This window comes from Mobula birostris, chromosome 9, assembly GCF_030028105.1.
Source record: "Mobula birostris isolate sMobBir1 chromosome 9, sMobBir1.hap1, whole genome shotgun sequence".
NCBI classification, from domain to species: Eukaryota; Metazoa; Chordata; class Chondrichthyes; order Myliobatiformes; family Myliobatidae; genus Mobula; species Mobula birostris.
The window spans coordinates 156,167,672-156,185,987 of NC_092378.1; the positions used below are offsets into that span (position 1 = coordinate 156,167,672).

The following is an 18,316-nucleotide window of genomic DNA, read 5'->3' on the forward strand; positions in this document are numbered from 1 at the left end:
CTGTCGATCGGTTGTGTCGGTAGGTGAATTGTAGGGGGTCCAGTGTGGGTGGTAGCATGCTGCAGATGTTGTCCTTGACCAGCCTCTCTAAGCATTTGCTGTTATTGAGGTGAGTGTGACAGGACGCCAGTCGTTCAGACATGTTACCTTGGTCTTTTTTGGTACAGGAACAATGGTGGATGTTTTGAAGCAGGAGGGCACTCTACACTGGGAGAGGGAGAGATTAAAAATGTGTATAAACACACCTTCCAGTTGTGCCGTGCACATCCTGAGTACTCGCCCAGGGATGCCGTCCGGTCCCGCAGCTTTGTGCCTGTCAACCCATTGGAAACACCCGCATACTTTGGCCTCAGAGATGACCGAGCTGCCAGTCACATCATCTGCAGCCTTCCCCATGAGTAGGTATGGCCGCAAGGAGGCAGAAGTTTGAGATCAGAATTTTCCTTCTCCTCATTGAGCTGCCAACCACGGGTGAAGGGCCCCATCTGCCCACAGTGACTGGTACCAGTAACCAGCCTTTGCCCCTTCCTCTGCCAACAGAAATGGTTCTGCTGGGCTTGGTAGCTAAGCCATTCATAAAGGCTGGGAGCTGGATTTGGTTGTCAGAAGCTATTTGAGACACATGCCATTAGTAGCATTTAACAGATAGTGGGAGCTTATCCCCACTACTCCCTGCTATAACAACCTGAAGGAACCAGGTACATGCAGATTCCACACAGACAGTACAGGATTGAACTTGCATTGAATTGAATTGACTTTATTTCTTACATCCTTCACATACATGAGGAGTAAACATTTTTATGTTACATCTCCATCTGAATGTGCAATGTGCAATTTATAGTAATTTTGTAACAAATAGTATGTACAACAGGACAGCCAGTATAGCATAGAAATACAATTAGATCAGTGTGAATTAATCAGTCTGATGGCCTGGTGGAAGAAGCTGTCCCAGAGCCTGTTGGTCCTGGCTTTTATGCTGTAGTACCGTTTCCTGGATGGTAGCAGCTGGAATAGATTGTGGTTGGTGTGACTTGGGTCCCCAATGATCTTTCGGCCCCTTTTTACACACCTGACTTTGTAAATATCCTGGAAAGTGGGAAGTTCACATCTACAGATGCACTGGGCTGTCCACACCACTCTCTGCAGAGTCCTGCGATTGAGGGAGGTACAGTTCCCATACCAGGCAGTGATGCAGCCAGTCAGGATGCTCTCAATTGTGCCCCTGTAGAAAGTTCTTAGGATTTGGGGACTCTTGCCAAACTTCTTCAACTGGCTGAGATGAAAGAGGTGCTGTTGTGCCTTTTTCACCACACAGCCGGTGTGTACAGACCACGTGAGATCCTCGGTGATGTTTATGCCGAACCACTTAAAGCTGTTCACCCTCTCAACCCCAGATCTATTGACGTCAATAGGGGTTAGCCTGTCTCCATTCCTCCTGTAGTCCACAACCAACTCCTTTGTTTTTGCGACATTGAGGGAGAGGTTGTTTTCTTGACATCACTGTATCAGGGTGATGACTTCTTCTCTGTAGACTGCCTCATTATTATTTGAAATTAGGCCCATCAATGTTGTATCATCAGCAAATTTAATTAGCAGATTGGAACTGTGGGTAGCAGCACAGTCATGGGTATACAGTGAGTAAAGGAGAAGGCTTAGGACACAGTCCTGCGCTGGTGGTCAGAGGGACAGAGGTGAGGGAGCCTACTTCTACCACCTTCTGGTGATCTGGCAGGAAGACCAGGATCCAGCTACACAAGGCTATTCTCCAGATGTGTAAGGACGGTGTGTAGAGCTGTGGCTATTGCATCATCTGTCAATTGGTTGTGCCAGTAGGTGAATTATAGGGGGTTCATTCAATGTGGGTGGCAGACATTAAAAATGTCTGTAAACACACCTGCCAGTTGTGCAGCATACATCCTGAGTACACACCCTGGGATGCCGTCCGATCCTGCAGCCTTGCGACTGTCCACTCGATGGAAACACCTGCATACTTCAGCCTCAGAGACGACCAAGGTGCAGGTCGCATCAGCGGCTCTCCTCAGGGTCTCAGTGTTGGCGACATCAAACCGAGCGTAAAAAAGATTTAGCTCATCTGGAAGTGAGGCAGTGATGTTGGCAGCACCACTGCGCTTAGCTTTGAAGTCTGCAATGGTGAGCAGACTTTGCCATAAGCGACGTGTGTAGTTGATGGAGAGTCGTGTCCAGATCTTGTCCCTGTATTGTTTCACTGCCTTGATGACTTTGCGTAGATCGTAGCTGCATTTCTTGAGTTCCTGTTGATTACTGGCAGCAAACGTTCTCTCTTGCGTAGTAAGTGCAGGACGCACGAAACTGCTGATTCAGTGTTTCAGGTTTGGATAGACCCTGACAGATTTTTGGGGGACAACGTCCTCAATGCACTTCCAGATGAAGCTTGTAGCCCCTTCTGTGAACTAGGAGACATCTTTATCGGGAAAGACATTCCAGTTGACGTTATTAAAGCAGTCCTGTAGCATGGAGACCGAATGGTCAGACCAACAGTGGACGGTTTTAACTTTGGCTGTTATTGGACAGAAGCAAGATAGAGGAATGATCCGACTTCTTAAACAGCGGACGGAGGAGTGCTTTGTTAGCATTGCGGAAGGGAAAGTAGCAGTGCTCGAGTATGCTATCTCCCCATGTGCTCACCTGGATGTGTTGACAAAGTTCAGAGAGACTTTAGACAGTGACGCTCTATTAAAGTCTCCGGTGACGATGAAAGCAGCCTCTGGGTGTGCAGTCTCCAGGGTGTTGATGGTCTCGTACAGTTCCTTCAGAACCTTGGGAACTTGGGCTGCTCGATCTGTGATGCAGCAGCTCTAGATTCAGATCTATTTATCACATGTATATGGAAGTAAATACACAGTGAAATGTGTCATTTGTATTAACAACCAATACACCAAAAGATGTACTGGGGGTAGCCTGTAAGTGTTGCCGCACATTCCAGTGCCAATATAGCATGCCCGCAATGCTCGGCAGAACAACAAAGAACACAGCAGGCAACAAAACGTCAACAGCAAAATATGCCCTGTTCCTCCATCTCTCTCTCACACACACACACACACACACACACACACACACACACACACACACACACACACACACACACACACACACACACACACACACACACACACACACAGTTCTCCAGCTCCAGTAAAATATTCCACGCTTCCAACTGAGCTTCAGGTTTTGATCTTCGGTATTGAACCCTGGACTAGCTGATGACAGGACCCCAAACTCCAAATGATCAGCTCTGAAGCCTCTTAATCACACAGATAACTGATCCTAAGATCCACCACTGTATTCGTTGCACCACAATGCTGCCCAAGTTGTTGTTTGTGAAAATGTACTGTGTGGTTGACAGGGAGAATAATAATTTGACACAGAACACATGGGCCCAAGGGCCTGTTTCTGTGCTGCAGTGCTCTACGACTTTATATTTTCTATTCAAAGTTCAAAGAAAATTTATTATCACCATATACATCCCTGAGACTCACTTTCTTGTGGGCATACTCAGTAAATCCAATAACCATAATTGAATCAATGAAAGATTGAACCCAATAGAAAGATAACAAACCAATGTAACTGTGCAAGCACAAAAGAAAAAAAAGTAATAATAAATAAATAAACAATAAATATCGAGAACATGTGATGCGGAGTCATTGAAAGTGAGTCCATAGGTTGTGGGAACAGTTCAATGTTGGGGTGGGTGAGGTTGAGCTAAGTTCAAGAGTCTGATGGTTGAAGGGTAATTGATTGATTGATTCCATTAATTCTATTGTGATTATTATTCCATTATGGATTTATTGAGTATGCCTGCAAGAAAATGAACCTCCAGGTTGTATATGGTGACATGTACGTACTTTGATAATGAATTTATTTTGAACTTTGAACCGTTCCTGAAGCTGGAGATTTGGGTCTTGAGGCTCCTGTACCTTCTTCCTGATGGCAGCAACGAGGAGAGAGCATGGCGGGGGGGGGAAGGTGTCCCTGATGATGGATAATTAGGCCTTTATTTAGCTTACAATCTACTCTGAAGCAAAATTAATCATTAATGGGTGCTTTGGGATATCCTGAAAATTGAACAGAGCCACACATAACTTTTATTTAGTTCCATAACTTAATCACTGAATGAGAACTACACACTGGTAAGCACAAACTACTAATTTCTTTTCCCTATTTCAACACAAGTCTGGTGGTGGTCACATGTTTTAATACTAATTCACATTCTCTTTCCCCCTCTGTTTCTATACCACTTATTGAATTTATTTTTTTAAAAATATGTGTATTGTAATTTTAAGTTTTTAAATAATTATGTATTGCAATGTAAAGCTGCTGGAAAACAATAAATTTCATAACATATGCCAGTGACATTAAACCTGATTCTGGTTTTGAAGTTTAATTAAAAACATAATGTCTGAAAATACATACTTTGAATGCGTTAAAGTTATTTTTACCTGGGGATTTCTTTGAGACCATTGGTTCTGTCTCCATCGGTCAAGGACCACTGCTCCCTGCTGGAATAGCACTCTGTTGATACCTGGTTGTTGAATGTGACAGGTGCTCCTGACTGCTTAGTGCAGAACAAGGCGAGCTGTTCCATAAGGTAGTTGTCACTCTTTACACGCGAGGGAACTGCACAGCACAAAAAGAATACTCAAGGCATAAGAGTGGATTTCACTGTGTTTTTTTATTGTGACACCATAGCAATTGTATAAAGACCAGATAAAGTGGAACCAGATAATATCTCAGCAGTGGTACGGAAGACTTGTGCTACGCAACTAGCTGGTTGGATCACTATCTAGTACGGATGCACCAAAGCACAAGATCGGAAAATCACGCCGAGGGGTGTAAACTCAGCCAGCTTCATCATGGGCACCAGCCTCCACACCATCAAGGGCATCTTCAAAAGGTGATCCCTCAAAAAAGCAGCACCCATCATTAAGGACTCCTATCACCCAGATGTGGCTTCTTCTCATTACTACCATTAGGGAAAAACTACCATTTCAGGAGCCTGAAAGCACACACGCAACATTTAAGTAACAGCTTAGAAAACTTAAAACAGCCTACAGCACAATATAGGCCCTTTGGCCCACAATGCTGTCCTGAACATGTACCTACTTTAGAAATTACCTAGGGTTACCCATAGCCCTCTATTTTTCTAAGCTCTATGTACCTATCCAGGAGTCTCTTAAAAGATCCTATTGTATCCGCCTCCACCACCGTTGCTGGCAGCCCATTCCACGCATTCACCACTCTCTGCGTAAAAAACTTAGCCCCGCATTTCCTCTGTACCTTCTTCCAAGCACCTTAAAACTGTGCCCTCTCGTGTTAGCCATTTCAGACCTAGGAAAAAGCCTCTGACTATCCACACAATCAATGCCTCTCATCATTTTATACACTTTTATCAGGTCACCTCTCATCCTCCGTCGCTCCAAGGAGAAAAGGCTGAGTTCGCTCAACCTGTTTTCATAAGGCATGCTCCCCAATCCAGGCAACATTCTTGTAAATCTCCTCTGCACCCTTTCTATGGCTTCCACATCCTTCCTGTAGTGAGGCGACCAGAACTGAGCACAGTACTCCAAGCAGTGTCTGACCAGAGTCCCATATAGCTGCAACATTACCTCTCGGCTCTTGAACTCAGTCCCACGTTGATATAGGCCAATGCACCATATGCCTTCTTAACCACAGAGTCAACCTGCACAGCTGCTTTGAGCGTGCTATGGACTTGGACCCCAAGATCCCTCTGATCTTCCACACTGCCAAGAGTCTTACTATTAATACTATATTCTGCCATCATATTTGACCTACCAAAATGAACCACCTCACACTTATCTGGGTTGAACTCCATCTGCCACTTCTCAGCCCAGTTTTGCATCCCACTGTAATCTCTGACAGCCCTCCACACTATCCACAACACCCCCAACCTTTGTGTCATCAGCAAATTTACTAACCCATCCCTCCACTTCCTTATCCAGGTCATTTATAAAAATGATGAAGAGAACGGGTCCCAGAACAGATCCCTGAGGCACACCACTGGTCACCAACCTCCATGCAGAATATGACCCATCTGCAACCAGTCTTTGCCTTCTGTGAGCAAGCTTCTTCCCCTCTGCCATCAGATTTCTGAATGGTCCATGAATCCATAAACACAATCCAGACATCCCACCTCTCCCGGAAGTTCCAGGAGTCTCCTGCATATTGATAGTTGTTCCCTAATGCCGCAAATGATATACAATATCCCGGAAATTGATTGTTTTGAGAGTGAGCGAGCGCGAGAGAGAGAGAATGAGAGAGAGCGAGCGAGAGCACGAGAGAGAGCAAGAGAGAGCAAGCAAGAGAGAGAGAGCGTGCGCGCACATGCGCGTGCCATGGCAGAGTGTTCCAAAAAAAATACAAAATGTACGTCACCCCAGACTACACTAAAGTGTCAAAAATAATGACATTGTCGCTCGCTGCACTGTTTGCAACAGTGACTTTTCTATTGCCCGTGGAGGGTTAAAACTGTAAAAGACATGTTGAGGTGAGTTCAACTGGTATCATTCATTCATTAGCATAGCTAACGTTATTTAAACTAGCTGGCTAGCTGCTAAGGAGCTACTCTATTGCAGACATCCCACCTCTCCCGGAAGTTCCGGGACTCTCCCACAAATTGATGGTGCTACCTCCCTGAAATGAGTTTTTGCAGAGTGGGATGTCTGACTACCACACTATTGTTGCCCTCTTTTTCCACTACTTACTACATTTTTTTAATAAATGGTTCTTATTTTAATATATTATTTTTTATGCCTTTCACTGTACTGCTGCAAAGCAATAAATTCTATTGCATATGTCAGTGATAATAAATCTGATTCTGAAAGTATGATTCCTGTTTACCTGAACCAGACCAAGAACAGTTGATGAGATCCTCCACATCAGGGCTGTGGTCTTTTGGATCACTCTCGTGGTCTTTGATGTGTTGCAGGCTGTGGAGAAGTTCATCCAGATATGCCTCCTCCACACACTAAAAATGGTGAGAGCAAGTCAGCTTGATGGGTCACATGAAATATTATCTTATATATAATATTCAATGAAAGCATTTGTTTAAAGAATACAGCCTGGGAACGGCTTTTAGAAATCGAAGGTACATCTTTGGGCCCCTTATCTAAGAAAGGACGCGCTGACGTTGGGGAGGGTCCAGAGAAGGTTCACAAGAATGAAAGGACGAATGAGGAGCATTTGATGGCTCTTTGCCTGTGTACCTCTGGGGCTTAGAACAATGGGGCGGGGGGGGGGGAATCTCATTGAAGCCTACTGAATACTGAATGGCTGAGATAAAGAGGATGTGGAGTGGATATTTCCTATAGTGGGGGATTCTAGAACCAGAGACACAGCCTCAGAATAGAATTGCGTCCCCTTAGAATAGAGATGAGAGGAATTTTGTTAGCCAGAGAGTGGTGAATCTGTGGAATTCATTGCCACAGGCAGCTGTGGTGGCCCAAGTCATTGGGTATATTTAAAGTGGAGGTGACATGTTCTTGATTAGCGAGGGCGTTAAAGGGTACATGAAGAAGGCAAGAGATGGAGTTGTGCGAATTAATAATTTATCCATGATGGAATGGCAGAGCAGACTCAATGAGCAGAACAGCCTAATTCTGCTCCTATGTCTTACGGTCTTAAGAAAAGCAACTCTTGTCCTGTCTTATGAAAATGATTTTGGAGCCTGGACTGGAGCACAGATCATTTCAAACTTCACCAAGAGCTGTTGGTGGAGGCGAGGAGATCACAGGAATGTCAGTCAAATTGAACATTTGGATCTCCCATTTATCAATGCTATCAGTTAGCATCAAGCCGCATTTAGACCTAGAGTTCAAACTCATTGTCTTCAGTACGATAAGGGACCTGAAGTTCCAGTACTTTCTTATATGGCCACCTTAGAAAGAGTATTGTTTAGGGAATTATACTTTATACCTGATCTCTCAGTTAACCCCCTTTCCTTTAACACAAAGAGTTAATGTATATCAGCTCACCTCTAAAGAAAGAATAGGTGGGTTGTGAGAGTGTAATCCACCGGACGTTGGATCTCCACTGATTAACTTATCCTTTGATACTGTTCCTTCAAATTCTTGGTTTTTACTGGAGTTCATGAGGTGCTTTTCAGGAGATGCTGCCTTGTCCAGGAGAGTTTGTGAGGTGCTTTCAGAGATATTTTTCACCAAGTCCCTTGCAGCTGTTAATTCCGGAAGCCCAGCAGTAGTTGGTGTTGGGGTGCACCAATAATCCAGCTTCCCGTCTCCACTGGCTTGGCACATGAGGCTCTTTTGTTCTTTGCTGCTAATAACCTTTTGCCTTCTGGATAAATATGGGTCCCCTCCACCATTGTCTCTTGCATCTGTAAGGTGGTCCTTTTCAGCAGACTGAGGTTCTATCTCTGGATGTAGCAAGTTCCTTTCATTGATGAGACCTACAGATGGTGTTGAATATGTGGAATCACCACTGAAAGAAGCAAGTTCACCTTCCAGACAATCATTGATGCCATTGAATTTCTGCAAGTGCCAGGTAGTCCTACCCCAAAAGTCTTCATGATCATCAGATGTCTTTGCTCTGTTCTCTGTTGCCCAAGCCTCAGGTGGACACCTTGCAGATTCCAGCATTTCCTGTGGATATCCAGAAACCATTGACACCAGCAGCAACATATAAGCTTTGAGTGTTTTAATTATTTATTATTAATTTACAGATATAGCGCAGAACAAGCCCTCTCGGCCCTTCAAGCCATACTGCCAACAACCCCCGGTTTAGCCCTAGCCTAATCACAGGACAACTTACAATCACTCATTAAGTTAGTAAGTGGTACATCTTTGGACTGTGGGAAGAAACTGGAGCCCCCAGAGGAAACCCATGTGGTCACAGGGAGAATACACCACAAGATACAGGAGTAAAATTCATTGCAACAGATGGCTCTGCGGCCAAATCATTGAGTATATTTAAGATGAAGGTTGATAGGTTCTTGATTAATCAGGACATCAAAGGTTACGGGGAGAAGGCAGGAGAATTGGGTTGCGAGGGATAATAAATAAGCTGTGATGGAATGGCAGAGCAGACTCCAAAGAGCCGAACAGCGAAATTCTGAGCCTATGTCTTATGGTACATTCTTCCTGTGACCTTGTGGGTTTTCGTCAGGTACTCCCATTTCCTCCCACAGTCCATACACCTACTGATTAGTAGGTTAATTGTCTCTGTAAATTGTCCTGTGATGAGGTTCATATTAAATGGTGGGGTTGCGGGGCGGTGTGTCTCGTTGGGTTGGAAGGGCCTGTTCCATGCTGTATCTCTAAACAAATAATAAATATCGCTAATTTGCTCTATTGTCAAAGAGCAGAACCCCTACACCAACCCAAACCACCAGATCTAGCTCTCTGTTCAACCCTGACCAAGCCAACTCACCAGTTCTAGCTCTCTATTCAACACTGACCACCCCAACTCACTAGTTCTAGCTCTCTGTTCAATGCACTGTGTCAGCCTCTGCAGACTTCAGCCCAAGAATTTCAAATTCTGTAGGCTGGGGGAGCTGTGAGACTGATGTTCTCTCAAAGACATGAAGAGACTTGTGCCAAGATAGAAAGAGCAGGTGTGGATCAGAGCCATGGCATTGTCTGCAATGAAAGCTCTAAACTTGGCTCTCACGTAGAATAAAACTGAACAGGGCACCAACCTCAGGAGACAGTATTCCTACAGGGGTGTCAATACAACAAGTGGATTTTTACCTCAAGAACTGGGTCTTCAAGAGTTAAGTTTCTCAGATCCTCTGGCAGGCATGAAATTAGCCCCGTGGTGTCTCGCTGGAAAATCGCAACTTCACCATCTTCTGAACCTGACTGCGCAGGGTAAAAAAATACGAGAAGTGGAAGGTGAGATCTCAGAACAGAGAGAGAAAAACTGAATAATGGGTATGTGGACTTAGTCTGATATTCATAACTGAGTTCAAACACTGAAGGACCAAGAAATCAGCACAGGAAAAGGTTAAAACGATGATGGTCAGAACCGAAATGAGAATTGATGTGGGGAATAACTGACACCACCTCACCCCATCCACCAAATAGGAATCATCATAACACTCCTAGTCTATCCCATCTGTGTTCAGAAGTTCATTTCCTTCACCTTGCTAACTGTGTACAGGAGTTCAAGTTCAAGTTCAAGATTATTGTCATCTGATTGTACATATATATAACCAAATGAAACAACATTCTGCTGAACCACAGTGCATTAACGCAACATATATTACACAGAACACATAAAACAAAATATTACCACAAATAAGTTAATAAATTCAAAATGCATGTAATGCACAGCACAGGTAAACAGTACAGCAAATAGCTTGCTGTCCTAATGACAAGACCTCGGTCATGGTAAGGTATTCATTAGTCTCTCATCCTGAAGGAAGGAGCTGTTACTCCAGTCAGGCAGTCATAGTCCTGATGCTCCTGTACCTCCTTCCTGATGGTAGTGGCTCAGAGAGATTGTGGGATGGCTGGTAGGGATTGTCAACAATGCACCAGGCCCCTCCCCTACAACGCTCCTGGGAAATGTCACAAATGGGGGGAAGGAGACCCCAGTGAACCTCTCAGTGGTTTTTACTATCCCCTGTAGGGTTATGGTATCTATAATGCTCAATAGAACATGGGAGAACTGAATGCAGTAAATTTCAATGCTCATATCATACACCCACGGCAGTGGCTCATCTTGTTACTCAGGCTCATTATACCTGCTGTGAGATCCTGTGCACGGTCTGAAATAGGTCTCAGATGATATAGTAATTGTGAATTGACACTTGGACTAAAATCTTCCTGTCATACTCTTCCCCTCAACACCAGCCATTTCAATGCCTTGACATAACCAGCCCTGAAACATAGTCATAGTCATACCTTTTGATCCCGGGGGAAATTGGATTTTCGTTACAGTTGCTCCATAAATAATAAATAGTAATAAAACCATAAATAGTTAAATAGTAATATGTAAATTATGCCAGGAAGTAAGTCCAGGACCAGCCTATTAGCTCAGGGTGTTTGACCCTCCAGGGGAGGAGTTGTAAAGTTTGATGGCCACAGGCAGGAATGACTTCCTATGACGCTCTGTGTTGCATCTCGGTGGAATGAGTCTCTGGCTGAATGTACTCCTGTGCCCAACCAGTACATTATGTAGTGGATAGGAGACATTGTCCAAGATGGCATGCAACTTGGACAGCATCCTCTTTTCAGACACCACCGTCAGAGAGTCCAGTTCCATCCCCACAACATCACTGGCCTTACGAATGAGTTTGTTGATTCTGTTGGTGTCTGCTACCCTCAACCTGCTGCCCCAGCACACAACAGCAAACATGATAGCACTGGCCACCACAGACTCGTAGACCATCCTCAGCATCGTCCGGCAGATATAAAGGACCTCCATCTCCTCAGGAAATAGAGACGGCTCTGACCCTTCTTGTAGACAGCCTCAGCGTTCTTTGACCAGTCCAGTTTATTGTCAATTTGTATACCCAGGTATTTGTAATCCTCCACCATGTCCACACTGACCCCCTGGATGGAAACAGGGGTCACTGGTACCTTAGCTCTCCTCAGGTCTACGACCAGCTCCTTAGTCTTTTTCACATTAAGCTGCAGATAATTCTGCTCACACCATGTGATAAAGTTTCCTAACGTAGCCCTGTACTCAGCCTCATCTCCCTTGCTGATGCATCCAACTATGGCAGAGTCATCAGAAAACTTCTGAAGATGACAAGACTCTGTGCAGTAGTTGAAGTCCGAGGTGTAAATGGTGAAGAGAAAGGGAGACAGTATTCTTCCCTGTGGAGCCCCAGTGCTGCTGATCACTCTGTCGGACACACAGTGTTGCAAGCACACGTACTGTCGTCTGCCAGTCAGGTAATCAAGAATCCATGACACCAGGAAAGCATCCACCTGCATTGCTGTCAGCTTCTCCCCCAGCAGAGCAGGGCGGATGGTGTTGAACGCACTGGAGAAGTCAAAAAACATGACCCTCACAGTGCTCGCTGGCTTGTGCAGGTGGGTGTAGACACGGTTCAGCAGGTAGACGATGGCATCCTCAACTCCTAGTCGGGGCTGGTAGGTGAACTGGAGGGGATCTAAGTGTGGCCTGACCATAGGCCGGAGCAGCTCCAGAACAAGTCTCTCCAGGGTCTTCATGATGTGGGAGGTCAATGTCACCGGTCTGTAGTCATTGAGGCCGCTGGGGCGCGGTGTCTTCGGCACAGGGACGAGGCAGGACGTCTTCCACAGCACAGGAACCCTCCGGAGCCTCAGGCTCAGTTTGAATACATGGCGAAGTACTCCACATAGCTGAGGGGCACAGGCTTTGAGCACCCTGGTACTGACACCATCCAGTCCTGCAGCCTTGCTTGGGTTGAAACGTTTCAGTGTTAAAGGTACAGAGAGCACAACACAGAGCTGGGAAGTGGGCTTGCTCTCAATTGCCAATTTTTGAGCAGGGGGGCATAATAGGCAGAACCATCCTCCTCTACATACCAATGAATCTCATTCTTTCCCCTCCTCCCTGGGTATTCTATACCCTTTCTTCCTCTACGTGTGGGCACATGGCTAAGTGGTTAAGGCATTGGACTAGCAACCTGAAGGTCGTGAGTTCGAGCTGCAGCCGAGGCAACGTGTTCTGTCCTTGAGCAAGGCACTTAATCACACATTGCTCTGTGACGACACCAGTGCCAAGCTGTATGGGTCCTAATGCCCTTCCCTTGGACAGCATCGATGTCGTGGAGAGGGGAGACTTGCAGCATGGGCAACTGCTGGTCTTCCATACAACCTCGCCCAGGCCTGCGCCCTGAAGAGTGAAGACTTTCCAGGCGCAGATCCATGGTCTCGCAAGACTAACCGATGCCTTTTTTTTTCTTCTTCCACTGTCCTGTCATACCTTCAGTTAAATCTGCCTTATAAGTTGGCTGAATTTACACCACTTAATTATAGAACGTAGAGCATTACACCACAGCAAAGGCCCTTCAGCCCATGATATTGTGATCAAACTAACCCTTTCCTCCTGCAAATACTCTCCATTTTTTTCTATCATCCATGTGCCTATCTAAGAGTTTCTTAATGCGCCTGCTATCATCACCCCTGGCAGGGCGTTCCACACAGCCAAGACCCTCTGTGTAAAGAAATTACCTCTGACATCCCCTCTATACTTTCCACCAATTGCCTCAAAATTATGCTCCTTGCATTAAATATTTCCACCCTGGGAAAAGTCTCTGGCTGTCCACTCAATCTATGCCTCTTATAAATGCATTTCAATGCCTAGTCAGAAGAAATATTTAAAATCCTTTACTTTTTGTGTAGGAACTGAAATTTCCCTTCCCTACCATTCCCACTGACATGACATATGTGGAAATCACCATCAGTTCAGCTCAAAAAACTTATTCCAATGTTAATAAGCAGCATATTTAACATTGGGATTCTGAAACTAAGACTTACTGACGAAAAGTCTGAATCCAGGGAGGGGAGTTCATCTTTAACATGTGCAAATATCGAATCCCAGTACGATTTGTGACTATTGTGCAGAGTTGTTAAGCTGTAATCAGTTCTCTGGCTATCACAGCTTCTTCCATCAACCTGAGTCACTTTCCCATTCTCATTTGAAGTCATATTCATTCAGGACCCTGCTTGTTCACGCAGTAGGCGTCTGAAAGCATAAGCAATAGTTTATGATTCATAGGCTGAAATGGCATGAATCCTCAAGTATTCATTTATTTATTTTTGTTCAGATACAGTAACCCTTCCGGCCCAACGAGCCACTCCGCCCAGCAGCCCACCAATCTAATACACAACAATCTCCAATAACCAATTAACCTACTAACTGGAACGCATTTGGACCGGGGAAAGAAACCCAGCACCCGGACAAAATCCATGTGTTCACGGGAAGACAGTGCCAGAAATGAATTCCGAAATCCAGAATGCCCCAAACTATAACCATGGCACTCAAAATAAAATAAAGATCTTCCCACGTTACCAATAATAACACACACAAAATGCTGGAAAATTCAACAACGGAACATAGATCTTTATCCTCTTCAGCCTGTTGGATGATCGCATTTGTTACTTTAATGGCCAGAGGATCCATTTTATTGAACTGGAAGGAGACCAATCCTCCTACCACATTTCAATGGTTTTCCCAAACTATATCATGTTTAAATTTAGAAAAAATTAGAAGTGACATTTTTGATCCTTCGGTTAAATTTGAAGAGATTTGGAAACCATTTATTCAACATTTTCATATGATGTAACTTGACCTTTTCCGAATTCTTCTTATTAACTTAAAATATATGAATAGAGGAGCGGAGTTGACAACATTATTGAATGTATTCGATTTAAGATATTGGTCTAGCCTTGTTTTGTTCCGTTTGCTTTCTTTTTGGGTTTAGTATTTAGTTTTTTTTTGGTTTCTTTGGGAGGGTTTTCTTTGCATTTTTTTTCTTTTTCTTTTTTTCTCTCTATGATTAACTATATTAAGAGTTTGGAAGTCTATTTCACCTGTATTATTTGAAGTCTTTTTTGTACATGTTTATCAACAATAAGATTATTCCAATCTCTCTGTATCAATACTGTTATTCTGTTTATAATTTTGGAAAATTAATAAAAAGATTTAAAAAGAAAGAAAATGCCGGAAAATTCAGGTCGGGCAGCATCTGTGGAGAGGAATAAACAGTCAATGTTTCAGGCCGGGATCCTTCATCAGGACTTGCAAAGAAGGGACAAAAGCCAATAAAAGGTATACTACCTTGAGATTTGTCTCCTTACAGGCAGCCCCAAAACAAGAAACCCAAAAGAACCCATAATAAGAAACGACAAGCACCCAAAGTGTGGGGGAGGGAGAGGAGGGAGCCCTCAGACACAAAGCCCGGAGCAGCTGGAGTAGATCAGAGCCTCAGCCTCAGTTCAGCACGTATAGGAGAGGATCACGGAAGAAAGGGAAGCAGGAGAGGAACCAGAGGGGGGTGACAGGCACTTTACATCCCTGAACCGGTTCATTTGGAAGAAAATGTGTAAGTGAATATGGTGCTACACAGGCTACCACTGTTGTGTTATGGTGCTACCAGGGCTTGACTCTGAGCTCAGGAATTGACATTTTCTCCCTGTGGCCAGATGGGTTTCCAGGGCTGTCCTGGACTGCTCCCACATGACCAATGTGTGCTAAGTGGTAGGTTAGTTAGCTACTGAAAATTGTCCCTTAGTTTAGGAGAACGGAGGATGGGAAGAGCTAAAAACTGGGATTGATTACATAGATTGTTGACTGTTGACATAGATGTGTCCAAGTAAAGTGAAGAACGAGAGGGACTAATCCCTCATCCCCTCACCTCCATCCCACCGTCACCAGTGGCTAGAGGTACCCACATGGCTCCCTGTTGGGACTGCTTCTTTTCACATTATAGACCATTGATTTGGATGGAGGAATTAATGGTTTTGTAGCCAAGTTTGTGGAAGATATGAAGAAAAGGGCAGACACGAGGAAATCTGCAAATGAACTTCTGCTAATGCCCCACCTCTCCCTCATACCCAATCCATTATTTATTTATATACACACGTTCTTTCTCTCTCTCTCTTTTTTCTCCCTCTGTCCCTCTCACTATACCCCTTGCCCATCCTCTGGGTTTCCCCCCCTCCCCCTTTTCTTTCTCCCTGGGCCTCCTGTCGCATGATCCTCTCGTATCCCCTTTGCCAATCACCTGTCCAGCTCTTGGCTCCATCCCTCCCCCTCCTGTCTTCTCCTATCATTTTGGATCTCCCCCTCCCCCACCCACTTTCAAATCCCTTACTCACTCTTTCTTCAGTTAGTCCTGACGGAGGGTCTCGGCCTGAAACGTCGATTGTACCTCTTCCTAGAGATGCTGCCTGACCTGCTGCATTCACCAGCAACTTTTATGTGTGTTGCAAGAAAAGGGCAGGTAGTGCTAAAGAGGCAGGGTGTCTATAGAAGGACTTAGACCAGGGGTTCCCAACCTGGGTTCCACGGACCCCTTGCTTAATGGTATTGGTCTATGGCATAAAAAAGGCTGGGAACTCCTGACATGGACAGATTGGGAGAATGGGCAAAGAAGTGGCAAATGGAATGCAGTGTAGGCAAGTGAATGGTCATGCACTTTAGTAGAAGGAATAAAGGTATAGACTATTTTGTAAACGTGGAGAAAATTCTAAAACCATAAGTGCAAAAGGACTTGGGAGTCCTTGTGCAGGAATCCCTTAAGGTTAACTTGCGAGGCGTCGGTAAGGAATGCATTCATTTCGAGTGGACTAGAATATAAGAACAAGGATGTGATGCTGAGGCTCTATGAGTTATTGGTCCGACTGCACTTATGGCAAGTTTTGGGCCCCTGATCTAAGAAAAGATGTGCTGACATTAAAAGAGTCCAGAGGAGGTTCACAAGAATGATCAAGGGTTAATGTCTGAGGAGTATTTGGTGGCTCTAGGCCTGTATTCACTGGAGTTTGGGGGGGGGGGGGAATCTCATTGAAACCGATCGAATGGTGAAAGTCCGAGAGTGGATGTTTCCTGTAGTGGGGGAGACAGCTTAGAATAGAGGGACGTCCATTTAGAACAGAAATGAGGATGAAATTCTTTAGCCAGACGATGGTGAATCTGTGGAGTTCATTGCCACAGATGAGTATCTTTAAAGTGGGAGTTGATATGTCCTTGATGAATGGGGGGAGAGGGAGAAGACAGGAGAATGTGTTTGAGAGGGATAATAAATCAGCCATGATGGAATGGTGGGCGGAGTGGCCTATTTCCAGTCCTTTAGCTTAATATCTTCTCATTTCTCGGTCGCCGGTCACTCACCTCATCCAACCGTCCGTTTAAAAACAGCGGGTATAAAATGGCGGCAGTCAACAAAGTGGTTGCTCTTGGTAACGGGACGCCAACGGCCGGTCAGGTGACCGGCATGCTTTGAGACGCCACAATATGGTCCATTCCAGCCGCCGACGCGCTCACGGCCTCCAGAGACACCGCCATCGTCCTGCCACTGCGAGTACTACTCCGAGGGGAGGGAGTCCCGTCGATTAAATCACCCCTTGCCCTGACCTGATGATTTAGTACCGTAACCGTCTGGCGTAGCTTTTCAAAATACGTTATCAAATACGTGCACAGAAATTTGCTTTTGTGCATGTTTAATAAACATATAAATAATGCAAAAGAGGAATAGTGAGGTAGTGTTGAAAAAAAGAGTCTCAGCCTAAAACGTCGACTGTTTAGTCATTTCCACAGATGTTGTCTGACCAGCTGAGCTCCTCCGGCATTTTGTGTGTGTTACTCTGGATTTCTGCATCGGCAGAATCTCTTGTAAATTGTGATGTTGTGTTTCATGGGTTTTATTTCGACTATTTTCAAAGTGTGGACCACCAATCATTGCTCATCCCTAAGTGATCTTGAGAAGGTTGGAGGTGAGCTGCCTTCTGAGAACAACACCAGGTTCAGCAACATTGATTACCCCTCAACAATCAGGCTCTTGAGCCAGAGAGGATAACTTCACTCACTCCAACACAGAACTGTTCCTACCACCTATAGACTCACTTTCAAGGACTTTTCAACACATATTTTCAATATTTCCCAGTGGCCACTCATTTTAGTTCCACTTCCCCTTCCCATTCTGACATGTCAGTCCATGGCCCCCTCTACTGTCGCAATGAAGCCACACTTAGGTTGGAAAGCAACACCTTATATTCCATCCGGGGAGCCTCCAACTTGTTGGCATAAACGTCCGATTTCTCAAACTTCTGGTAATGCCTGTCCATCCTCTCTTTCGCTATTACCCATTCCCATTTCCCTCTATCTCCTTACCTGCCCATCACCTACCTCCCTCTGGTGCTTCTCTCTCTTTTCTTTCTTCCATAGCCTTCTGTCCTCTCCTATCAGATTCCCACCTCTCCAGCCCTGTACCCCTTTCACCAATCAATTTCCCAGATCTTTACTTTCCCTCCCATCTTCACCTCTCACCTCGTGTTTCCTCCCTTCCGCCCACCTTCTTACTCTGACTCCTCATCTTTTTATCTCCAGTCCTGATGAAGGGTCTCAGCCTGAAACATCGACTGTACTCTTTTCCATAGATGCTGCCTGGCCTGCTGAGTTCCTCCAGCATTGTGTGTGTGGTGCTTGAATTTCCAGCATCTGCAGACTTTCTCTTCTTTGTTCTCAATATTTATTGCTTATTTATTATCAATATTTATTGTTTATTTATTATCGTTTTATTCTTTTTGTGTTTGCAGAGTTTGTTGTCTTTTGCACTCTGCATTTGTCCATCCTATTG

At 44.8% G+C, this 18,316-nt stretch overlaps 1 protein-coding gene across 4 annotated transcripts in view; it reads right to left on the reverse strand.

Annotated features, from left to right (window-relative positions):
- The window catches only part of LOC140203249 (dynein axonemal assembly factor 8), a 164,191-nt gene extending 147,261 nt beyond the window's left edge, over window positions 1-16,930 (reverse strand). For 3 of the 4 annotated variants that reach the window (XM_072269262.1, XM_072269261.1, XM_072269259.1), the window contains exons 1-6: window positions 16,852-16,930; window positions 13,494-13,701; window positions 9,765-9,875; window positions 8,031-8,657; window positions 6,898-7,024; window positions 4,479-4,656 (exon numbers count right to left, since the gene is read on the reverse strand). In XM_072269262.1, the coding sequence (XP_072125363.1) occupies window positions 4,479-4,656; window positions 6,898-7,024; window positions 8,031-8,657; window positions 9,765-9,875; window positions 13,494-13,670 (1,220 nt within the window). In that variant the 5' untranslated portion in view covers window positions 13,671-13,701; window positions 16,852-16,930. Of the gene's footprint in view, window positions 1-4,478; window positions 4,657-6,897; window positions 7,025-8,030; window positions 8,658-9,764; window positions 9,876-13,493; window positions 13,702-15,836; window positions 15,959-16,851 lie in introns of those variants that run through there. The other variant, XM_072269260.1, reaches the window with a different exon arrangement.
- Window positions 16,931-18,316: the final 1,386 nt, after the last annotated feature.